The sequence below is a fragment of the Oncorhynchus kisutch genome, linkage group LG6 (assembly GCF_002021735.2).
Source record: "Oncorhynchus kisutch isolate 150728-3 linkage group LG6, Okis_V2, whole genome shotgun sequence".
NCBI classification, from domain to species: domain Eukaryota; kingdom Metazoa; phylum Chordata; class Actinopteri; order Salmoniformes; family Salmonidae; genus Oncorhynchus; species Oncorhynchus kisutch.
Genome location: NC_034179.2, coordinates 84,894,117 through 84,921,311, shown reverse-complemented (window position 1 = coordinate 84,921,311; position 27,195 = coordinate 84,894,117). Strand labels below are relative to the sequence as shown.

Sequence of the window (27,195 nt, the reverse complement as noted above, 5' to 3'; positions counted from 1 at the left end):
GGTCTGGAGAGACTTCTGTTTCTTTTTTTGTGTGTGTTTTCAAGTGTATGCTTGAATGTGTGCGTATGTTTGAGTGAAAGATGGTGTTATAGTGAGAATGAGAGTGTGTTTGCGTTGGGGTTATAGATTTGGAGAAGTAGAGACGTTTGATGTGTGTAACGGAGTGTGTTGTTATGTGTAAGGTAGTGTGTATACGTGGATTTAGAAGTGTAAATATGGTGTCTCTGCTATCTCCCGTCTGTTTCTAGTGTTCCCCCTGCCTGCCCTGTCCCACTGGTCTGTTTCTAGTGTTCCCCCTGCCTGCCCTGTCCCACTGGTCTGTTTCTAGTGTTCCCCCTGCCTGCCCTGTGTGTTCTGGGCTGTTTCTAGTGTCCCCCCTGCCTGCCCTGTGTGTTCTGGGCTGTTTCTAGTGTCCCCCCTGTCTACCCTGTGTGTTCTGGGCTGTTTCTAGTGTCCCCCCTGCCTACCCTGTGTGTTCTGGTCTGTTTCTAGTGTCCCCCCTGTCTACCCTGTGTGTTCTGGGCTGTTTCTAGTGTTCCCCCTGTCTAACCTGTGTGTTCTGGTCTGTTTCTTGTGTTCCCCCTGTCTACCCTGTGTGTTCTGGGCTGTTTCTAGTGTCCCCCCTGCCTACCCTGTGTGTTCTGGGCTGTTTCTAGTGTTCCCCCTGCCTACCCTGTGTGTTCTGTGTACTTTAGAGAGGACAGCTTCAGATCAGATTGCTGCTTAAAACATTAGCAGTACAATCAATGGGCCGATGTCACATTCCACACCTCTACTCCCCTCCTATTCTACACTCCTTCCCCCTTTCCCTAAGACCCCCACATTCTTTCCCTCAACCGGCCCCTCTCTGCTCCCCCAATACCCCATATCCTTCCCTCAACCGGCCCCTCTCTGCTCCCCCAATACCCCATATCCTTCCCTCAACCGGCCCCTCTCTGCTCCCCCAATACCCCATATCCTTCCCTCAACCGGCCCCTCTCTGCTCCCCCAATACCCCATATCCTTCCCTCAACCTACCTCTCTCTTCTCCTATCTTATGTCCATCTCTTCTCTCCTCACACATTCCTCCACCGCATTCCTCCTTTTTTCTCCACTGTATTTCCTCCTGTCTAAAAACATGTATCCTCTCTGCTCACCTTTTCTCTCCTCACCTCACACATTTCAGTTCATTCTGCTGTTGTATGATGCACTCATCTAAAAGTGAATATGTAGGTGACAACCGTATTAAAAGCCTTATAGTAAGACATCATAAAAACGTATGCATGTGTATAACAAGTTATAAAGCAGTATGCAGACTTTCAGTTGTTGCCTATATTTTATTGAGACATTGTCTGTTCATCAAATGGACACAGGAATAAATACTGTGCAGGTGAGATGGAAACCCTGAAACTGGCTCATAAAAAAAACTCAAAAAATTGATAGGACAAATCTGTATTATCAGGATAACTAACTAAAGTTTTATTTAACTCTGCTACCTTTATTAATCCAATTAGCTGTGCTACCGAAATGTCATGTAACTGCCAGAGGTACACAACCCTTTGCTCTCTCCCTCCTCTCCATCCCTCCCTTTTCCTGGTGCTGCCTGTTGGCCAGATGTGAGCCAGGCGGATGTGTGAGGTGTTCTGTTCTAATGTCTGTTCTATATATAACACCCTAATACTTCACCACCCCCCTCCCACACACACACCCGCACACACACACACATGCATCCTCCCCCGCATTCTGCTGCCAGTTCCACTTCCTGTATCCTGCCCCCCTCTATTTCCCCCGCTCTCTCCCTCCCCCTCCCTCTCTCCTTCATTTCTCTCCCCTACTCCTTCCATACCCGGGCCAGACCAAAAACACAGCTAGGGTGGAAGGCAGAATAAACAACATTGTTCACACTCCATGGGCTAGTATAGCCTACTCTCCAAGGGGCCCGATTCCGATATAGGAAATATATGCCTTTCCTATGAACACCTTTCAAATCAAATCAAATGTTATTGGTCACATACACATATTAGCAGATGTTATTGCAGGTGTAGTGAAATGCTTGTATTCCTAGCTCCAACAGTGCAGTAGTATCTAACAATTCACAACAACACACACCAATCTAAAAGTAAAAGAATGGAATTAAGAAATATATAAATATTTGGACGAACAATGTTGGAGTGGCATTGACTAAAATACCATAAAATAGAATACAGTACATACATATGAGATGAGTAAAACAGTATGTAAACATTATTAAAGTGACTAGTGTTCCATTATTAACATGGCCAGTGATTCCATGTCTATGTATATAGGGCAGCAGCCTCTAAAATAAAATATAATCAAATAAAATAATATTTGTCACATGCGCCGAATACAACAGGTGTAGACATGACAGGGAAATGGTTACTCACAAGCCATTAACCAACAATGCAGTTTCAAGAAGGAAGATATATATTTTTTAAATAATAATAATTAAGGAGCAACAGTAAAATAACAGTAGCGAGGCTATATACAGCAAGTTCCCGTACAGAGTCAATATGGAGGCTATATACAGCAAGTTCCCGTACAGAGTCAATATGGAGGCTATATACAGCAAGTTCCCGTACAGAGTCAATATGGAGGCTATATACAGCAAGTTCCCGTACAGAGTCAATATGGAGGCTATAAACAGCAGGTTCCGGTACAGAGTCAATATGGAGGCTATATACAGCAAGTTCCCGTACAGAGTCAATATGGAGGCTATATACAGCAAGTTCCCGTACAGAGTCAATATGGAGGCTATATACAGCAAGTTCCCGTACAGAGTCAATATGGAGGCTATATACAGCAAGTTCCCGTACAGAGTCAATATGGAGGCTATAAACAGCAGGTTCCGGTACAGAGTCAATATGGAGGCTATATACAGCAAGTTCCCGTACAGAGTCAATATGGAGGCTATATACAGCAAGTTCCCGTACAGAGTCAATATGGAGGCTATATACAGCAAGTTCCCGTACAGAGTCAATATGGAGGCTATATACAGCAAGTTCCCGTACAGAGTCAATATGGAGGCTATATACAGCAAGTTCCCGTACAGAGTCAATATGGAGGCTATATACAGCAAGTTCCCGTACAGAGTCAATATGGAGGCTATATACAGCAGGTTCCCGTACAGAGTCAATATGGAGGCTATATACAGCAGGTTCCCGTACAGAGTCAATATGGAGGCTATATACAGCAGGTTCCGGTACAGAGTCAATATGGAGGCTATATACAGCAGGTTCCGGTACAGAGTCAATATGGAGGCTATATACAGCAGGTTCCCGTACAGAGTCAATATGGAGGCTATATACAGCACGTTCCGGTACAGAGTCAATATGGAGGCTATAAACAGCAGGTTCCGATACAGAGTCAATATGGAGGCTATATACAGCAAGTTCCGGTACAGAGTCAATATGGAGGCTATATACAGCAAGTTCTGGTACAGAGTCAATATGGAGGCTATAAACAGCAGGTTCCGATACAGAGTCAATATGGAGGCTATATACAGCAAGTTCCGGTACAGAGTCAATATGGAGGCTATAAACAGCAGGTTCCGATACAGAGTCAATATGGAGACTATATACAGCAAGTTCCGGTACAGAGTCAATATGGAGGCTATATACAGCAAGTTCCGGTACAGAGTCAATATGGAGGCTATAAACAGCAGGTTCCGATACAGAGTCAATATGGAGGCTATATACAGCAAGTTCCGGTACAGAGTCAATATGGAGGCTATAAACAGCAGGTTCCGATACAGAGTCAATATGGAGGCTATATACAGCAAGTTCCGGTACAGAGTCAATATGGAGGCTATATACAGCAAGTTCCGGTACAGAGTCAATATGGAGGCTATATACAGCAAGTTCCGGTACAGAGTCAATATGGAGGCTATATACAGCAAGTTCCGGTACAGAGTCAATATGGAGGCTATATACAGGGGGTTCCAGTACAGAGTCAATATGGAGGCTATATACAGCAGGTTCCGGTACAGAGTCAATATGGAGGCTATATACAGCAAGTTCCGGTACAGAGTCAATATGGAGGCTATATACAGCAGGTTCCGGTACAGAGTCAATATGGAGGCTATATACAGCAAGTTCCGGTACAGAGTCAATATGAAGGCTATATACAGGGGGTTCCAGTACAGAGTCAATATGGAGGCTATATACAGCAGGTTCCGGTACAGAGTCAATATGGAGGCTATATACAGCAAGTTCCGGTACAGAGTCAATATGGAGGCTATATACAGCAAGTTCCGGTACAGAGTCAATATGGAGGCTATATACAGGGGGTTCCAGTACAGAGTCAATATGGAGGCTATATACAGCAGGTTCTGGTACAGAGTCAATATGGAGGCTATATACAGGGGGTTCCAGTACAGAGTCAATATGGAGGCTATATACAGCAGGTTCCGGTACAGAGTCAATATGGAGGCTATATACAGCAGGTTCCGGTACAGAGTCAATATGGAGGCTATATACAGCAAGTTCCGGTACAGAGTCAATATGGAGGCTATATACAGGGGGTTCCAGTACAGAGTTTATATGGAGGCTATATACAGCAGGTTCTGGGACAGAGTCAATATGGAGGCTATATACAGCAGGTTCCGGTACAGAGTCAATATGGAGGCTATATACAGCAAGTTCCGGTACAGAGTCAATATGGAGGCTATATACAGCAGGTTCCGGTACAGAGTCAATATGGAGGCTATATACAGCAAGTTCCGGTACAGAGTCAATATGGAGGCTATATACAGGGGGTTCCAGTACAGAGTCAATATGGAGGCTATATACAGCAGGTTCCGGTACAGAGTCAATATGGAGTCTATATACAGCAAGTTCCGGTACAGAGTCAGTATGGAGGCTATATACAGGGGGTTCCAGTACAGAGTCAATATGGAGGCTATATACAGCAGGTTCCGGTACAGAGTCAATATGGAGGCTATATACAGCAAGTTCCGGTACAGAGTCAATATGGAGGCTATATACAGCAGGTTCCGGTACAGAGTCAATATGGAGGCTATATACAGCAAGTTCCGGTACAGAGTCAATATGGAGGCTATATACAGGGGGTTCCAGTACAGAGTCAATATGGAGGCTATATACAGCAGGTTCCGGTACAGAGTCAATATGGAGGCTATATACAGCAAGTTCCGGTACAGAGTCAATATGGAGGATATATACAGCAGGTTCTGGTACAGAGTCAATATGGAGGCTATATACAGGGGGTTCCAGTACAGAGTCAATATGGAGGCTATATACAGCAGGTTCTGGTACAGAGTCAATATGGAGGCTATATACAGCAGGTTCCGGTACAGAGTCAATATGGAGGCTAAAAACAGCATGTTCTGGTACAGAGTCAATATGGAGTCTATATACAGCAGGTTCTGGGACAGAGTCAATACGCGGGGGCACCGGTTAGTCGAGGTAATTGAGGTAATATGTACATGTAGGTAGAGGTACCAAATGCATCCCCTGTACCTGCTTCATTGATTGACGCCAATTCCGGTCACAACTTGCAGACTTGTTTACGTGTTGCTGTGCGTTTTATTGCCAACCTTACTTTGCAACCTGACAACTTTACGGTTTTACTTTTTAATTACTGTTTATATTTTTGTTTTTCCCTCAACTTTTTTTTCATTCAACTTTTTCACTCCGGATGCTTTATCTGGACGTGGTTTGTCAAGACCTCCCAACAGCTGAAGCTAAGTAGTAACATTAACATGATGCCTTCTAATTGCAGTCGCTGTACTCAGGAGAACAGGAGAACGATCGCCTTATGGTGAAGATAGCTGTGCTACAAGCCCAGCTTCAGACGCAATCGTTAGGCAAGGGTAAATTCAGTGTAAGAAAGGATGAAACAGCGTCACTTTCTCACGGTTTCTGGAGGGAAATACTGTAGGAATGCTCAACCGGTGTCGCTCATTCAGCCTTCTCTTGTCTCTACGCCTCCCGTTACGGGGTCTGAGACTCCGAAACTTCCCATCATTAGCTCTGACAAATTGAAAACTCTAGTCATTGGCGACTCCATTAACCGCAGTATTAGACTTAAAACGAATGATCCAGCGATCATACACTGTTTACCAGGGGGCAGGGCTACCGACGTTAAGGCTAATCTGAAGATGGTGCTGGCTAAAGCTAAAACTGGCGAGTGTAGAGAGTATAGAGATATTGTTATCCACGTCGGCACCAACGATGTTAGGATGAAACAGTCAGAGATCACCAAGCGCAACATAGCTTCTGCGTGTACATCAGCTAGAAAGATGTGTCGGCATCGAGTAATTGTCTCTGTCCCCCTCCCAGTTAGGGGGAGTGATGAGCTCTACAGCAGTCTCACAACTCAATCGCTGGTTGAAAACTGTTTTCTGCCCCTCCCAAAAGATAGAATTTGTAGATAATTGGCCCTCTTTCTGGGACTCACCCACAAACAGGACCAAGCCTGACCTGCTGAGGAGTGACGGACTCCATCCTAGCTGGAGGGGTGCTCTCATCTTATCTACCAAGATAGACAGGGATCTAACTCCTCTAGCTCCACAATGAAATAGGGTGCAGGCCAGGCAGCAGGCTGTTAGCCAGCCTGCCAGCATAGTGGAGTCTGCCACTAGTACAGTCAGTGAAGTCAGCTCAGCTATCCCCATTGAGACCGTGTCTGTGCCTCGACCTAGGTTGGGCAAAACTAAACATGGTGGTGTTCGCCTTAGCAATCTCACTAGGATAAAGACCTCCTCCATTCCTGTCATTATTGAAAGAGATCATGATACCTCACATCTGAAAATAGGGCTACTTAATGTTAGATCCCTTACTTCAAAGGCAATTATAGTCAATAAACTAATCACTGATCATAATCTTGATGTGATTGGCCTGACTGAAACATGGCTTAAGCCTGATGAATTTACTGTGTTAAATGAGGCCTCACCTCCTGGCTACACTAGTGACCATATCCCCCATGCATCCCGCAAAGGCGGAGGTGTTGCTAACATTTACGATAGCAAATTTCAATTTACAAAAGCAAAAAGACGTTTTCGTCTTTTGAGCTTCTAGTCATGAAATGTATGCAGCCTACTCAATCACTTTTTATAGCTACTGTTTACAAGCCTCCTGGGCCATATACAGCGTTCCTCAGCAGATAATATTCTAATCTTTGGTGACTTTAATATTCACATGGAAAAGTCCACAGACCCACTCCAAAAGGCTTTCAGAGCCATCATCGACTCAGTGGGTTTTGTCCAACATGTCTCTGGACCTACTCACTGTCACAGTCATACTCTGGACCTAGTTTTGTCCCATGGAATAAATGTTGTGGATCTTAATGTTTTTCTCATAATCCTGGACTATCGGACCACCATTTTATTATGTTTGTAATTGCAACAAATAATCTGCTCAGACCCCAACCAAGGAACATCAAAAGTCGTGCTATAAATTCACAGACAACACAAAGATTTCTTGATGTCCTTCCAGACTCCCTCTGTCTACCCAAGGACGTCAGAGGACAAAAATCAGTTAACCACCTACAGTGGGGCAAAAAACGTATTTAGTCAGCCACCAATTGTGCAAGTGCTCCTGCTTAAAAAGATGAGAGAGGCCTGTAATTTTCATCATAGGTACACAATTCTTATTTTCCACCATAATTTGCAAATAAATTCATTAAAAATCTGTGTTTTTCTGTGATTTTGTGATTTTCTGGATTTTTTTTCCTCATTTTATCTGTCATAGTTGAAGTGTAACTATGATGAAAATTACAGGCCTCCCTCATGTTTTTAAGTGGGAGAACTTGCACAATTGGACAGTTTGGACCAGGAGTGTGAAAGTGAACGGAAAGGCTCTGGAGCAACGAACCGCCCTTGCAGTCTCTGACCTGGCCGGTTCCCCTCTTTCCACTGGGATTCTCTGCCTCTAACCCTATTACAAGGACTGAGTCACTGGCTTACTGGTGCTCTTTCACTTTAGGGATGAGTCACTGATGTGATCTCCCTGTCTGGGTTGGCGCCTCCCCTTGGGTTGTGCCGTGGCGGAGATCTTTGTGGGCTACACTCAGCCTTGTCTCAGGATGGTACGTTGGTGGTTGAAGATATTCCTCTAGTGGTGTGGGGGCTGTGCTTTGGCAAAGTGGGTGGGGTTATATTCTTCCTGTTTGGCCCTGTCCGGGGGATATCATCGGATGGGGCCACAGTGTCTCCTGACCCCTCCTGTCTCAGCTTATGCTGTAGTAGTTTATGTGTCGGGGGGCTAGGGTCAGTTTGTTATATCTGGATTACTTCCCCTGTCCTTTCCGGTGTCCTGTGTGAATTTAAGTGTGCTCTCTCTAATTCTCTCTTTCTTTCTCTCTCTCGGAGGACCTGAGCCCTAGGACTACCTGGCATGATGACTCCTTGCTGTCCCCAGTCCACCTGGCCGTGCTCCTGCTCCAGTTTCAACTGTTCTGCCTGTGATTATTATTATTATTTGACCATTATTTATGAACATTTGAACATCTTAGCCATGTTCTGTTATAATCTCCACCCGGCACAGCCAGAAGAGGACTGACAACCCCACATAGCCTGGTTCCTCTCTAAGTTTCTTCCTAGATTTTGGCCTTTCTAGGGAGTTTTTCCTAGCCACCATGCTTCTACACCTGCATTGCTTGCTGTTTGGGGTTTTAGGCTGGGTTTCTGTACAGCACTTTGAGATATCAGCTGATGTACGAAGGGCTATATAAATAGATTTGTCTCAGTCTCAGTATTCTTACATAGGTATTCCTCTTGTCCAGATGGGATAGGGCAGTGTGCATAGTGATGGCAATTGCATCGTCTGTGGATCTATTGGGGCAGTAAGAAAATTGAAGTGGGTCTAGGGTGTCAGGTAAGTTTGAGGTGATATGATCCTTGATTAGCCTCTAAAAGCAGTTCATGATGGCAGAAGTGAGTGCTGCGGGGCGATAGTCATTCAGTTCAGTTACTTTTCCTATTCAATTCTCAGTAGTTGGTATTCAGACTTACCTTATGCAGGTGTGTAACGGGCTTTGCAGGCGTGGTTCCCTTGAATACATTTAATTCAACCTCTGAAAACCCTCCCACTTGCTTGAAAACAGATTTTCTTGTGGAGGTTTCATTCAATAGTGTTATCAATACATTTATCTTAAGCCATCCCTTTAAATACGGTGCACCTTTAATTTGAATTTTGTCAACTGACTCACTAGAATACATTGAGAATAGAATACACTGAGTTCAGAATATAGGGATCAATGAATGAAACCCACCAAATACTGTATATGCATATTTGACTTCAAAATACTCTAGATTTCAAAATACTCTGATCTTGTATTGTTGCGGTTAGGAGAGCCTTTACACATGAAATATATTGATTAATCAAAATACAATGGTTTGATTCATCCTGAAAGTTGTCAAATCCAAGTTCAAACCATGAGATATTGGAAGGTGGAAACAAGTGTACAATAAGGGTTGAACAATAGTCCTGTAATCCTCACCAATCATGGAACTGTATATGGAATGATGTGAAATGTAAGCTACAAATTGAAGAAAACAAACACTAAAGTGACAGTTATAAATTTATGTGGGTATTACTGAAGGTGGCTGTAAAATAAAACAGAGAAAAGCCTAGGCATATAATTAAACCATTCTATAGCACATACATCAACTCGGTTGGTCCAGCCCTACAGAAGCCTATAGTTTGTGTCTCCAAATTTAATCAATGCAAATTATGAGGGCACAAAATTAAAACATATATTTTTTCATAATGTCACAGGGGCAACAATGCATGTCATGTTGATATGATTTTCAGTTTGCTTCCATATTACTGGTTTCACATTTGCCTCCAGGGATCATAAGGAAAAATTATCCAAAACAATTGCTATTTTTAATTGCAATCCCTTCTCCAAACGGATTACTAATTCAATTTACACACAATACCCCATAATGACAAAGCAAAAACAGTTTTTTAGAAAAGTGTGCAAATTTCTTACAAATAAGAAACAGAAATCACTTATTTACATATAGTACCATTCAAAGGTTTGGACACACCTATTCATTCAAACGTTTGGACACACCTATTCATTCAAACGTTTGGACACACCTATTCATTCAAAGGTTTGGACACACCTATTCATTCAAAGGTTTGGACACACCTATTCATTCAAAGGTTTGGACACACCTATTCATTCAAAGGTTTGGACACACCTATTCATTCAAACGTTTGGACACACCTATTCATTCAAACGTTTGGACACACCTATTCATTCAAACGTTTGGACACACCTATTCATTCAAACGTTTGGACACACCTATTCATTCAAACGTTTTGCTTTATTTTTTACTCATTTCTACATTGTAGAATAATTATAAAGACAATCAACACTATGAAATAACATATATGGAATCCTGTAGTAAGCAAAAAAGTGTCAAATCAAAATATATTTCAATTTTTACATTCTTCAAAGTAGCCACCCTTTTCCTTGATGACAGCTTTGTACACTCTAGGCATTCTCTCAACCAGCTTCATGAGGAATGTTTGTCCGACAGTCTTGAAGGAGTTCCCACATACAGTTGAATCCGGAAGTTTACATACATCTTAGCCAAATACATTTAAACTCAGTTTTTCACAATTCCTGACGTTTAATCCGAGTAGAAATTCCGTGTCTTAGGTCAGTTAGGATCACCACTTTATTTTAAGAATGTGAAATGTCCGAATAATAGTAGAGAGAGTGATTTATTTAAGCTTTTATTTATTTCATCATATTCCCAGTGGGTCAGAATTTTACATACACTCAATTAGTATTTGGTAGCATTGCCTTTAAATTGTTTAACTTGGGTCAAGCATTTTGGGTAGCCTTCCACAAGCTTTGCACAATAAGTTGGGTGAATTTTAGCCCATTCCTCCTGACAGAGCTGGTGTAACTGAGTCAGGTTTGTAGGCCTCCTTGCTCGCACATGCTTTTTCAGTTCTGCCCACAAATTTCCTATAGATTTGAGGTCAGGGCTTTGTGATGGCCACTCCAATACCTTGACTTTGTTGTCCTTAAGCCATTTTGCCGCAACTTTGGAAGTATGTTTGGGGTCATTGTCCATTTGGAAGACCCATTTGCGACCAAGCTTTAACTTTCCGACGGATGTCTTGAGATGTTGCTTCAATATATCCACATAATTTCCATATTTTTTTTTAGGTTTTATGAAAATAAAACCTAATATAACTCAAACGGAAAGCATTTGCATTTTTGCGCAGTCCAGGCAGTGCTGAGAGGGATACTTTGCCTCATGATGCCATCTATTTTGTGAAGTGCACCAGTCCCTCCTGCAGCAAAGCACCTCCACAACATGATGCTGCCACCCCCGTGCTTCACTGTTGGGATGGTGTTCTTCGGCTTGCAAGCCTCCCCTTTTTCCTCCAAACATTACAATGGTCATTATGGCCAAACAGTTCTATTTTTGTTTCATCAGACCAGAGGACATTTCTTCAAAAAGTATGATTTTTGTCCCCATGTGCAGTTGCAAACCATAGTCTGGCTTTTTTATGGCGGTTTTGGAGCAGTGGCTTCTTTCTTCCTGAGTGGCCTTTCAGGTTATGTTGATATAGGACTCATTTTACTGTGGTTATAGATACTTCTGTACCTGTTTCCTCCAGCATCTTCACAAGGTCCTTTCCTGTTGTTCTGGGATTGATTTGCACAAAGTACTTTCACCTCTAGGAGACAGTACGCGTCTCTTTCCTGAGCGGTATGATGGCTGCGTGGTCACATGGTGTTTATACTTGCGTACTATTGTTTGTATAGATGAACGTGGTACCTTCAGGCGTTTGGAAATTGCTACCAAGGATGAACTAGTCTTGTGGAGGTCAACAATTTTTTTCTGAGGTCTTGGCTGATTTCTTTTCATTTACCCATGATGTCAAGCAAAGAGGCACTGAGTTTGAAGGTAGGCCTTGAAAAACATCCACAGGTACACCTCCAATTGACTCAAATGATGTCAATAAGCCTGTCAGAATCTTTTAAAGCCATGACATCACTTTCTGGAATTTTACAAGCTGTTTAAAGTCACAGCCAACTTAGTGTATGTAAACTTCTGACCCACTGGAATTGTGATACAGTGAAGTGAAATAATCTGTCTGTAAACAATTGTTGGAAAAATGACCTGTGTCATGCACAAAGTAGATGTCCTAACCGATTTGCCAAAACTATAGTCAACAAGAAAATTGTGGAGTGGTTGAAAAACTAGTTTTAATGACCCCGACCTAAGTGTATGTAAACTTCTGACTTCAACTGTATGCTGAGCACTTGTTGGCTGCTTTTCCTTCACAAGGAAAGTAGAGGTTTTTACACTTGGAACCGGCAGGTTTGCTCGACCTTATTTATGGTTTCCTCGCACATAAAAGTGGTGGAAATGAGGGAATTAGTGAAGGTCATTATACAGCATATCTGCAAACACACCTCCACCACACCTTCATTTCTTACATCTCCACCCAGAATGAATTGCAGGTTAACTTGGTTCGGAATCGGCCCCCAGCATCGCAAAAACAAACACCCATTTGTAAACCCTCATGAAAGCAGCTCCAGCAGCCCCTTATTGCCGTTTCACACGGTCTTTTTGTCTGATTATCCGACCAGAATCTTGGTCCAGATGCATGGGCCAGTCGTGCAGTCATGCCCAGATTGTGATTGGGGTGGTCAGGCCGATGCTCCTGCATGCCACTAGGAGAACAGTGTTCCATGTCTGACCGTACTCCACAGCTGCCAGGGTGGCACAATAGACCCTCTCTCTCAATTTTCCCTAGGTGAACAACCAAAGTGATACATTGTACCCATTCCTAACATAATTTCATGACCGGGAAATAGTGTTTGTCCTGCGTCCCATTCTTGACAACAGCGTAACCTCCTGGAAATATAACCAGTGTGTGTGTGTGTGTGAGAGAGAGCGAGAGAATAGCGATGACACAGCGTGCTTCCGACTCATCACAACCATTGCCGTTTCCTCCCCACACACTCCAGGGGGCAATATTCTTACTACCCTTGTTTCTTTAGTCACGCGGACTCCATACCACACCCACATCCGCCCAACCACTGGGTACAGATGTCAGTTCAATGTACATTTTTTATTTACGTTTGGTTGAGTTGTCAACTAACGTGAATTCAGCTAAAATGTGACAATGTCATCAGGATTTAAGTTAAATGTTGTGTGAAAAAAAATCCTAATCATTCTTCCACATTAAAACAGATTTTTGGGGGTTGAAATGATGTGGAAACAACGTTGATTCAACCAGTGTGTGCCCAGTGGGCACCCATGTCATGATGAATAGTTTCCACAAGGCTACAACAAGTTAAAAGGAAACGAGAAAAGGTTCAAGTTCATTATAAAACGTTTTAATAAATAAAACTGAGGTAGTGTCATTGGAATGGTTTGTTTCATAGTTTTGGTTATCAGTGTCCATACAATTCATTTGGGTTTTTATGGAAGAAAAGTTCCACAGTTCAACCAATTAACGTACAATTTCAAATTAACAAAATATACATGTGAATGTATCATACGGTAGAACATTCAGAACATTTAATGGATCAATTTATGTAATATGTCAACTGTTTAGATTACTAGGACCCACGGCAGTGATTAATAGCAAATGGTTGGTCTAGTATTTTCAGCATCATGGCGCACGTGTAGGCTATACAAGTCATTGTAACCAACACTATTCAGTCGGTTTAGGCTTGTGCTGTGTATTGTTTTCAGTCCTTTTCGACCAGGCCCAGCCCTAGAAAGTATTAGACCAATGTTCTTCCAGCTCCCTCTTTTGGCGCACAGCCAGCGGGGAAAGTCACAGCGGGAGAGCATGAACTCTTTTACCGTAACGATCAGCCAGTCACCTCTTTCACAAAACAAGCTCCAATTTTCGGAGAAACCTCCACTGAGTTCCCGGGACAGCCCAGTTTCCAACATTAGAGACCACAGCAATTTATAGTGTCTGAACGCATATGTGGTCTCCTCTCTCTACCCGGCTCATACCCGGATAGTTTTGCCCATAACGCATTCCTCCTGCTCCGTCACAAAATTGTATTTATGAACCCAAATCAAAGCAAACTCTTCATTGTCCCTTCAAAACGCAGCAATGGCTCTTAACATGGGCACCGATGAGACCAGGGAGTCCCCACCGACACGGTAGCAGTTCACAGAGCTCCGTATGACGGTATTTCTCCCTTGCTCCATTTTCGCTTTCTTGCAGGGGAGGAAGTCGGGCTCCGCGGCCGCCTTGCCCCGTCTCTTCCTGGCGTTACGGTCAGGCCTCGACGGGCCCCGGTTTTCATTGTCTTCTCTACCTACGGTTACACTGCAGTGCAGCGGGTGTGAGTTCGTTTCGTCCTCGGAGGATACTGCAATCTCCTGGGGCTGGGGGGTCGCGGGTAGTCCAGACAGAGACGAGGAAACCTCCCTCTCCAAACGATCTCCAGTTGTTTCCTCCATCGGCGACTCTTGCTGGATCGTCTCTGCTGCTGTCGTGGTTTCACAACTGGCCTGCGATGCGTGGTAGATATCCCGGGCGGACTGCATTACGAGCGTGAGCAGCAGGCTCCGGTGGAGACGGTGTCCCCCGCGCTGGGCGCGCGAGCTGTATAGTTTGCCTAGAGCGTGGACCATAATCCTCTTGGCCTCAGCGCTGACCTCCATGTTGTTACTTATTATTGATTTTAAGACGTTTAGAGACTATTTCATTTGATTGCCACAACTTTGGACCTTACCGCACCGTTAGGGCCTAGATTCTTCAAACTTCACACACCCAGACATGAACGTGCCTGTACAAGCCGCTTTATTATAACTTCGCTGACGTCAGTGGCTCGCTGTCATCTGAGAGGTGTAAATTGTTCCATGAGCTCCTCCTATGCCAAAAGCCCCACAAGAGTTGCGGATAACATGTAGTAGCCTCCTACACTATATTTAGACCGCTATTTATGACTAGACACTATGTGTAGGTTGTGTTTAGGCTGTGTTTATTTGTACCACATTTGTTTGCATAATTGTGTAATTTGAACAACCGAATATGAATGCAAATCTGACTACTGTCAACAGGTCATACACTGTATACTAGGCTAATGAAAAAAACAGAAACCCATGAAATTCATAAAATATCGGTGCCATTGAGTTGTTGCATTGTCTTACTATTACTAGGCTAATTGTGTGTGTGTGGCATCTATTATTAAGTGGAAGGGAATTGCATTTTCTTGTGTAAGTGGACTGCTGCTTTCTGGAACATGTCTTTCTTGCTAGATAGATTAGATCTAATTAGCCTATAGGTTAATTAAAGGTTAAATAAAAAATGTGCATTTGATACTGTTCCAATTTTTTTAAATTAATCATTTGAACAAAAATGATATGGCTAAAAGGCTAACAGCCTGGTATCAGGCCAAGACCACCAATCAAAGACATGATATAATGATTTTTTTCTGGAAAAAGCTGTGTTGATAAATTACTCTTGAACCTTCATGTTTTTCTTGCTTCACATTACTATAACATTACTCCCATTGGGGGCTGTTTTTCAGAAGGGTTATCAACAGATGCCCATATAAAGTACATCCGACGCGTAACCGAGGCGAGCGCGCTGCCGTGAAAAACCCATGACGCGCCTAGGAGACCCTCGCTTCCATTGGCCATATAAAGTGCGAACCATTAGGGATTGCGTCAGAACACATCTCCTTATTTGGTGTTGTCACGACTGTTCGCTCTGCTTCCCTGAGCCCAAATATGGGCATCGGGAGCGCGCTTAATCCAGTGGTGGCGCGTTTTGGGGTCAACTCAACTAATTTATTTTGGGATGCACATCTGGCAGCAAGGATGCCGCTGGAAATCTGACATTGATGAAAGGAGCAAGCAAGCCATGCTGCTCAGTGCTAATCAAACTATCAGCCAACTGTCTCTGGATTGGCAAAGAAAACGTTCTCACTCAGCAAGCTTTCATTCATTTCACAACTTGTCCTCAACTGGCCTTACTGGTTAAATCAAGGTGAAATATATATATTTTTTGCATGACTTTTACATGGTTTCTTCAAGACCTAATACTTTATATTACATGAAAGGTAAACCAAACACTGAAAAATAATGGTGCAGTTTCATATAGGTTCATCCATGACAATGACAATTCTATTAATACAGAAAGACCGGTTCAGATTGTGTTATTGTAATTTAGAGACTTTCTTTTGTATTCCAACAATCCAAAATCATACCTCTAGTATTTCCGGTCCTATCCTCCATCTGGACTCTTTGGTTCAATATGTCCCTGTCCAATAAGTTGTATGCATCATTTCTAAGTCAAGGTCCAAATGGAACCAAGAAGCATTCATTTGATGAGCTGTGATTTGATTCACTTACTATGCACTCCCTTGCCCACATTCCATTTGGTGCTCTCACTTTAAATAGCCCATCTTCATTATTGCCAAAATCACCACAACAGAGTGAACAGACCTTTGATCATGTCTAATTACAGCAGGTAACAAACCTATAATTTACAAACCTATAATTTACAGTGGTACAAATATTTGGAAAAAAAAGGAGCAAGGTCACAAATCATTTGTTACAAACCTTTTATTAAGATAGTTTTTTTTAATCCATGTTGACATTTATCTTAATGATTTTTCTTTACAATAGTTAATGTGCAATTACCTTGAATAATATTGGGTCACAGTTAAGGGGTTTCACAAAGTTATTGGCACTTGGAAAACAATGAGAACAGAATGAGCACTGGCACTACAGGGTCACAGAGGGCAAGGAGCAGGGGCAGAAACATTGGGGACACTACTGCACTGGTTTCAATAAGCCGTTTGTGGGTATATACCTCATGCTGAGAGTGCACGACTAACAATCCAACTTCTTTAGTGCCTCTATGTATAATATACAGTATATATCTATACATATATTCATATTTATATATGTATATGTGAAAAAAGGTCCTTCTCCAAGCCTATATACACCACACTGGACACTGCCTTTGTCCATCCTCTTGAGATGTGTGTGTTGGGGGAGGAGGGACATCTACCTGTAGGGATGGAGGATGGATCAGCTTGAACTGTTCTGTCCCACACAAACAAACATTCCTTTCTGTTCCTATAGTCTTGTGCTTCAGAGCTAAGAAAAGTAACCCTCTCCAAAACACGCAAAACTGAACTTTGATCACTTAGTAACCAACTCAGTCAATGACTATGGTCTGTGGGGGAAATACTGTCATCTGGTGGTGGCTCCAGTACCACATGTGAACAGCAGGCGGTGAACAAGAGTGGATCTGACAGTGTCCATAATATCATGGGATCTGTTCAGCAGGGTGAAATCAGACCCTGGTGTATAGGTTCAATAACAGGTGCAAAGTTTGTAATTCAGACCTCTATAGCGCCACACACCTACCTCTCCAAAAATCATTCCCCCCAATAGACAAGAGACAGTACAGTGCCCTAGTCCCCCCCCCCCCCTGGAAGAACCTCTCATGGAACCCTCATCACAAACAATGAAAAAAATATATACAGTTCTCTGTCTAGCTATCGGTGCTCTGTCTAGCTATCGGTGCTCTGTCTAGCTATCGGTGCTCTGTCTAGCTATCGGTGCTCTGTCTAGCTATCGGTGCTCTGTCTAGCTATCGGTGCTCTGTCTAGCTATCGGTGCTCTGTCTAGCTATCGGTGCTCTGTCTAGCTATCGTACAGTCATCTTTCTTTCCCTTTCCATTTTTTCTTCAGCAAGAAGTAGGTAAATCATTCACCACCTTCAATTAGTAGCATTTCTTTAAGGTCTTTACAGTAATGTTTCTTTAAGGTCTTTACAGTAATGTTTCTTTAAGGTCTTTACAGTAATGTTTCTTTAAGGTCTTTACAGTAATGTTTCTTTAAGGTCTTTACAGTAATGTTTCTTTAAAGAAAACATAAGCAATAAAAGAAAAAACATTTTGAAAAATAATATTTTTTTCTGTACAATATTCTGATGGACAGTCTGCAGCCATGACACCTCTCTCCCTAAACATGACTCCTCCTCCCTCCCTTCAGTCACACCAACTCAGTAGCACATTAGGCCAGTACTTTAAGACCAAAGCAACCACCATCCTCCTCTGACCTGTAGGCCAAATGCATGCTGGGAGCTCACACACACACACACACACACATCAGTCTCCATGACGTCTCGACAACACGCGAGACCAAGTAAAAAATTAAAAATATCTAAAAAAAGGGTCCTCTTTCATCGCTTCCACACTGTTACACAATCACCCTACATAGGACATCGCTAGACGAGCGTAGAAAGAAAGTCAGCTCAACGGTCCCAATATTTACAACTGGAGTCATCCCAGTGCATCCCACATCCACAGATCTGAGACGCAGGCTATGTTCCAATACTCTCTAAATGCACCCTTCCTTTAGTCCCTTCCCTGAAGTGCTTACATCAATGAAAGGGAGGAAGGATGCCACTTAAAAGTATTTGAAGAAGGCCATGCCTTTGCATGACCCTTGGGTTGATTCTCCACACAACACATCAAAACCCTTTATCAAAGGTGCAGGAAACATGGGTTCATCCCATTTAAAAAGGTGCTTCACCTCCCCTTTAACATATCCACCATTGTCCATTTTGGATTTACCAAGCGTGAGAGAGTTAAACAACAGCAATCAGGACAGAAATGTCATGCATAGAGTGGACCTGCTTCTCTGCCGTATGGAGAAAAGTGAATTGTGTCCGCTCTATACATCACTTTTCTATCTGAAGGTGTCTCACATCTTTTGGATTGCAAAGGTGTATGGAAGATGGTGTAGGTCATCGTTCACAAAGAAAAGTGTCCCAGCAGAGGGAGTCTTAAACCAATCCAAAAGACTACCAGGTGGAAGACACACACACACACGTAAAAGCACACTCACTCACACACACCCACCTAAAGCGCACTCACACACATCAATCGCACAGGAACAAATATACTTTCAGTCACATTCAAGAAATGAACACAAATGCTTGCTCTCGCACATATATGAGACTGTTTAAAACACACCAACATACTCCACCGGAATGCCAATCCCCCTGACCTCACCCCATCTCTCTTTGGAACACGTGTGTGTGTGTGTGTTACAACTCTGTCTCAAGCTGAATGACCTGCCACCTTTTAAACCCCATTCTACTCCCTCCCTCCTTCCCAACATCAACATAAGCAGGACCCACCCCTGCATATCCATGTTGATTAAAAAAGGCACATTCCATTATTCCAAATGTTTTCCGGTCATTGAATCACCACCTCATGATGTGTAATGATGTCAGTAGTCTGCTTCGGAGCAAGTCACTAACCAACAGAGGAGGGGTTAGCTAGCTAGCACGATAGTTGCCGCAGTCCACCAGTTGATTCAAGCTGTGCATTTTTACATTTAGCCGTGATTTCCGAGTAAGCAGTTTAGCTAGCATAGTAACATCGCTAGCAAGCATAACAGAGTCAGTCATCGTTGTGAACAGCCACATAGGTAGGCTTCCTTGACAATTTCCATAGAGAAAAAAGGACAAGAATAAGATAAGCTATATTGGATTGCCGCAGGTAGAAAGTGCCCAGTTCTGTCTTAACAGATATTTTTCAGTTCAATAGTTTGTCAAAACAAAAAACTCAAAAGGCCCTACGTTAAGACTTTTCTGGCCACTTGATCAATACCATATTTTTATGCAAAAATAGCACTTTTACTTATTTGCTTTTAAATCTTATTTTTCGGAGCAGGACTTTCTTTGCAAAAACAGCTGTTCAAAATACAATAAAACAACAGAGATTTAAAACCAATCCCTCTCTTTCTCTCTGTACACACCCACGGTTGTATAAATACATATTCAAAAAAATATGACCGTCTTTTTCTGTTCCCCTTGGATTTCTTTACAATTATGGTACAACCTGTAGTCCTCATCTCTGGATCCATGTTACAGAGAAATGAGCTGTGATCAGAAAAGCTACAAGAAGAGAGACAGTACATTAAAACTGAGGGCATAATCATTTTGTTCTGGTCACAGAAGGGTGTGGGGTTGGTGGGTTAGGGGTCTTTCTATCGCTCCCTCTCTCCCCCTCATTCTAGAGAGAAACTACAGTCTCTCTCATATCCATAGAGTAGTTATCTTTCTGTCGGTTTCTTTTTCCTCAAGAGGTTGGGATACAATCGTTCAGACTGACATTGTGCTGCTGACATCTACATTCAAAACCAGGGGAATGTGTTTTGATATGGTGAGGCAGGAATTTGGTTAATCCCCCCAAAATACTGCATCCCCACAAACCCATCACCCTTTCTCTACCCCCATACTAATATACAGCAGAAACCATATTGGAAGTTACGATTGCTTGGACTCTCGCTTTCAAAATTAAAGCATAACTTCCTGGTAACAACCCCTGTTTCCCCTAGCAACGTTTCAGAGTCACATGTCGGAGGTGGAGGATCAAAAGGCCAAAGGGTCAGGGGGATGGGCCACACCACCAAAGGAGAAGAAAGGAGTACAGGGAAATATAGGTATTCATCATCATCATCGTCTTCTAAACACTTCTGTACTCCACCTCCCCATCTAAAACAAAGTGCCTCCGTCGCTGCCCACCCCCTGCAGCGACTCGCCGGACGAGCCACCCGTCTCGGCGCCCTCCAGGGAGTTGGGTTCAAAGGTTGGCTCCGCCCCTAGGGCGTCGGCCTCCATCTTGGCGTCGGGGAGGAAGGCGGAGTACGCGTCGCCCTCGGCCATGAGCAGCTTCAGCTTGGGGATCCAGCTCTTGCGGACGACGCGGCGGGCGTTGGTGCACATGTCCGCCGCGATGGCGTTCATCTCGCTCTCCTTGAAGCTCGTGGCAAAGTTCTGGCTGTAGACTGATGGAGGGAGGAGAGAGAGGGGAGGAAGGAATGAGGGAGGGAGGGAAGGAGGGGGAGAGAGAATAAGAGAGAAAAGAGGAAAAGACCAGAGAATTAGGATTGATGAGCCCAATCATAAATCAGCCGTTCATTTCTACTAACAAAAAGGCACTTGTGTTTAAGTGAAACACTCACATTTGACTGCGTGCAACACTCTGTTGTCCAGGGGCTTGCGGCTGGGGTCGTTAGTGGAGGAGCGGATTCCTGTTCCACAGCTGTTAGCCAGAGTATTCCTGACAGGGAGAGAGTATAATGATACCTTTATAAACATACAGACATCCATCAACTGTTAACACACACACACACGTATAAACATACGCACCCACAAGTCAGACGTATAAACACACACACACGTCAGACGTATAAACACACACACACACGTCAGACGTATAAACACACACACACACACACACGTCAGACGTATAAACACACACACACACGTCAGACGTATAAACACACACACACGTCAGACGTATAAACACACACACACACACGTCAGACGTATAAACACACACACACACACACACGTCAGACGTATAAACACACACACACACACACGTCAGACGTATAAACACACACACGCCAGACGTATAAACACACACACACACACGTCAGACGTATAAACACACACACACACACGTCAGACGTGTAAACACACACACACACGTCAGACGTGTAAACACACACACACACACGTCAGACGTATAAACACACACACACACACACACGTCAGACGTATAAACACACACACACACACACACGTCAGACGTATAAACACACACACGTCAGGCGTATAAACACACTCACACACACGTCAGACGTATAAACACACACACACGTCAGACGTATAAACACACACACACACACGTCAGACGTATAAACACACACACACACACGTCAGACGTATAAACACACCACACACACGTCAGACGTATAAACACACACACACATGTCAGACGTATAAACACACACACACACGTCAGACGTATAAACACACACGTCAGACGTATAAACACACACACACACGTCAGACGTATAAACACACACACACACACGTCAGACGTATAAACACACACACACACGTCAGACGTATAAACACACACACACACGTCAGACGTATAAACACACACACGTCAGACGTATAAACACACACACGTCAGACGTATAAACACACACATCAGACGTATAAACACACACACACACACGTCAGACGTATAAACACACTCACACGTCAGACGTATAAACACACTCACACACACGTCAGACGTATAAACACACACACACACCAGACGTATAAACACACACACACGTACGTCAGACGTATAAACACACACACACGTACGTCAGACGTATAAACACACACACACGTACGTCAGACGTATAAACACACACACACACAGACGTCAGACGTATAAACACACACACACACACACACACGTCAGACGTATAAACACACACACACACGTCAGACGTATAAACACACACACACACACACACACGTCAGACGTATAAACACACACACACACACACGTCAGACGTATAAACACACACACACACGTCAGACGTATAAACACACACACACACGTCAGACGTATAAACACACACACACACACGTCAGACGTATAAACACACACACACACACGTCAGACGTATAAACACACACGTCAGACGTATAAACACACACACACACACACACACACGTCAGACGTATAAACACACACACACGTCAGACGTATAAACACACACACACGTCAGACGTATAAACACACACACACACACACGTCAGACGTATAAACACACACACACACACGTCAGACGTATAAACACACACATCAGACGTATAAACACACACACACACACACGTCAGACGTATAAACACACACACGTCAGACGTATAAACACACACATCAGACGTATAAACACACACACACACACGTCAGACGTATAAACACACACAGACGTCAGACGTATAAACACACACACACACACACACGTCAGACGTATAAACACACACACACACGTCAGACGTATAAACACACACACACACACACGTCAGACGTATAAACACACACACACACACACACGTCAGACGTATAAACACACACACACACACGTCAGACGTATAAACACACACGTCAGACGTATAAACACACACACACACACACACGTCAGACGTATAAACACACACACACGTCAGACGTATAAACACACACACACGTCAGACGTATAAACACACACACACACACACGTCAGACGTATAAACACACACACACACACGTCAGACGTATAAACACACACATCAGACGTATAAACACACACAACACACACACGTCAGACGATATAAACACACACACACACGTCAGACGTATAAACACACACACACACGTCAGACGTATAAACACACACACACACGTCAGACGTATAAACACACACACACACGTCAGACGTATAAACACACACACACACACGTCAGACGTATAAACACACACGTCAGACGTATAAACACACACACACACACACACACACACGTCAGACGTATAAACACACACACACGTCAGACGTATAAACACACACACACGTCAGACGTATAAACACACACACACACACACACGTCAGACGTATAAACACACACACACACACGTCAGACGTATAAACACACACATCAGACGTATAAACACACACACACACACACGTCAGACGTATAAACACACACACACGTCAGACGTATAAACACACACATCAGACGTATAAACACACACATCAGACGTATAAACACACACACACACACGTCAGACGTATAAACACACTCACACACACGTCAGACGTATAAACACACTCACACACACGTCAGACGTATAAACACACACACACACACACACACACACGTCAGACGTATAAACACACACACACACACACACACGTCAGACGTATAAACACACACACACACACGTCAGACGTATAAACACACACACACACGTCAGACGTATAAACACACACACACGTCAGACGTATAAACACACACACACACGTCAGACGTATAAACACACACGTCAGACGTATAAACACACACACACACGTCAGACGTATAAACACACACACACACACACGTCAGACGTATAAACACACACACACACGTCAGACGTATAAACACACACACGTCAGACGTATAAACACACACACGTCAGACGTATAAACACACACACGTCAGACGTATAAACACACACACGTCAGACGTATAAACACACACATCAGACGTATAAACACACACACACACACGTCAGACGTATAAACACACGTCAGACGTATAAACACACACACACGTACGTCAGACGTATAAACACACACACACGTACGTCAGACGTATAAACACACACACGTACGTCAGACGTATAAACACACACACACGTACGTCAGACGTATAAACACACACACACGTACGTCAGACGTATAAACACACACACACACACACACAACGTCAGACGTATAAACACACACACACACACACACAGACGTCAGACGTATAAACACACACACACACAGACGTCAGACGTATAAACACACACACACACACACGTCAGACGTATAAACACCACACACACACACGTCAGACGTATAAACACACACACACACACGTCAGACGTATAAACACACACACACACATCAGACGTATAAACACACACACACACGTCAGACGTATAAACACACACACACACACACACACGTCAGACGTATAAACACACACACACACACACACGTCAGACGTATAAACACACACACACACACACGTCAGACGTATAACACAACACACACACGTCAGACGTATAAACACACACACACGTCAGACGTATAAACACCACACACACACGTCAGACGTATAAACACACACACGTCAGACGTATAAACACACACACGTCAGACGTATAAACACACACACGTCAGACGTATAAACACACACACACACACACGTCAGACGTATAAACACACACACACACACACGTCAGACGTATAAACACACACACACACACACACGTCAGACGTATAAACACACACACACACACGTCAGACACACACACACACACGTCAGACGTACACACACACACGTCAGACGTACACACACACACACGTCAGACGTATAAACACACACACGTCAGACGTATAAACACACACACACACACACACACACACACACGTCAGACGTATAAACACACACACACACACACACGTCAGACGTATAAACACACACACACACACGTCAGACACACACACACACACGTCAGACGTACACACACACACACGTCAGACGTACACACACACACACACGTCAGACGTACACACACACGTCAGACGTATAAACACACACACACACGTCAGACGTACACACACACGTCAGACGTATAAACACACACACACACGTCAGACGTATAAACACACACACACACGTCAGACGTATAAACACACACACACACGTCAGACGTATAAACACACACACACACGTCAGACGTATAAACACACACACGTACGTCAGACGTATAAACACACACACACGTACGTCAGACGTATAAACACACACACACGTACGTCAGACGTATAAACACACACACACACACACACACACGTCAGACGTATAAACACACACACACACACACACAGACGTCAGACGTATAAACACACACACACACAGACGTCAGACGTATAAACACACACACACACACACGTCAGACGTATAAACACACACACACACACGTCAGACGTATAAACACACACACACACACACGTCAGACGTATAAACACACACACACACACGTCAGACGTATAAACACACACACACACGTCAGACGTATAAACACACACACACACACACACACACGTCAGACGTATAAACACACACACACACACACACACGTCAGACGTATAAACACACACACACACACACGTCAGACGTATAAACACACACACACACGTCAGACGTATAAACACACACACGTCAGACGTATAAACACACACACACACACGTCAGACGTATAAACACACACACGTCAGACGTATAAACACACACACGTCAGACGTATAAACACACACACGTCAGACGTATAAACACACACACACACACACACGTCAGACGTATAAACACACACACACACACACGTCAGACGTATAAACACACACACACACACACACACGTCAGACGTATAAACACACACACACACACGTCAGACGTATAAACACACACACACACGTCAGACGTATAAACACACACACACACGTCAGACGTATAAACACACACACACACGTCAGACGTATAAACACACACACACACGTCAGACGTATAAACACACACACACACACGTCAGACGTATAAACACACACACACACGTCAGACGTATAAACACACACACACACGTCAGACGTATAAACACACACACACACGTCAGACGTATAAACACACACACACACACGTCAGACGTATAAACACACACACACACACGTCAGACGTATAAACACACACACACACGTCAGACGCATAAACACACACACACACGTCAGACGTATAAACACACACACACACGTCAGACGTATAAACACACACACACACACGTCAGACGTATAAACACACACACACACACACACGTCAGACGTATAAACACACACACACACGTCAGACGTATAAACACACACACACGTCAGATGTGTGAGAGAGAGAGAGAGAAAGACACACTAACCTGTCGAAGAAGGCAGCCAGCAGCCTCCTGAGTAACACCTTGTGTCTGGTCCCTGCACTCACATGACAGTTCATCAGCTGGGCTCGAGATATGAACACACACGTACCTGCAGAGACACACACGCACACACATTAGTGAGAATCAACAACAAAAACAAACACACAGAACAGTGTTACCATGGACTACTCCAGACACTACCCCTATAGAAATTCTACACACACAAACCTGGATATACCCCTCATACACCATCTGTAAAACACACACAGACACATCCTGTTTACACACACATACCTGGATATACCCCTCATACACCATCAGTATAACACACACAGACATCCTGTTTACACACACAAACCTGGATATAACCCTTATACACCATCTGTAAAACACACACAGACACATCCTGTTTACACACACAAACCTGGATATACCCCTCATACACCATCTGTAAAACACACACAGACACATGCTGTTTACACACACAAACCTGGATATACCCCTCATACAACATCTGTAAAACACACACAGACATCCTGTTTACACACACAAACCTGGATATACCCCTCATACACCATCTGTAAAACACACAGACACATCCTGTTTACACACACAAACCTGGATATACCCCTCATACACCATCTG

The 27,195-nt window shown here is 43.5% G+C and overlaps 2 protein-coding genes across 3 annotated transcripts in view; both read right to left on the bottom strand.

Annotated features, from left to right (window-relative positions):
• Nucleotides 1–13,316: 13,316 nt before the first annotated feature.
• On the bottom strand, nucleotides 13,317–14,806 carry LOC109880127 (immediate early response gene 2 protein-like). The gene has a single exon (XM_020472365.2). It carries the CDS (start codon nucleotides 14,630–14,632, stop codon nucleotides 14,063–14,065), a length of 570 nt encoding a protein of 189 aa, XP_020327954.2. The 5' UTR covers nucleotides 14,633–14,806; the 3' UTR covers nucleotides 13,317–14,062.
• Nucleotides 14,807–16,522: 1,716 nt separating this feature from the next.
• LOC109876186 (nucleus accumbens-associated protein 1) overlaps nucleotides 16,523–27,195 on the bottom strand; it is a 29,032-nt gene continuing 18,359 nt past the window's right edge. For both annotated transcript variants that reach the window (XM_031828064.1, XM_031828065.1), the window contains exons 6-8: nucleotides 26,554–26,659; nucleotides 20,969–21,066; nucleotides 16,523–20,791 (exon numbers count right to left, since the gene is read on the bottom strand). In XM_031828064.1, the coding sequence (XP_031683924.1) occupies nucleotides 20,499–20,791; nucleotides 20,969–21,066; nucleotides 26,554–26,659 (497 nt within the window). In that variant the 3' untranslated portion in view covers nucleotides 16,523–20,498. The remainder of the gene's footprint in view (nucleotides 20,792–20,968; nucleotides 21,067–26,553; nucleotides 26,660–27,195) is intronic.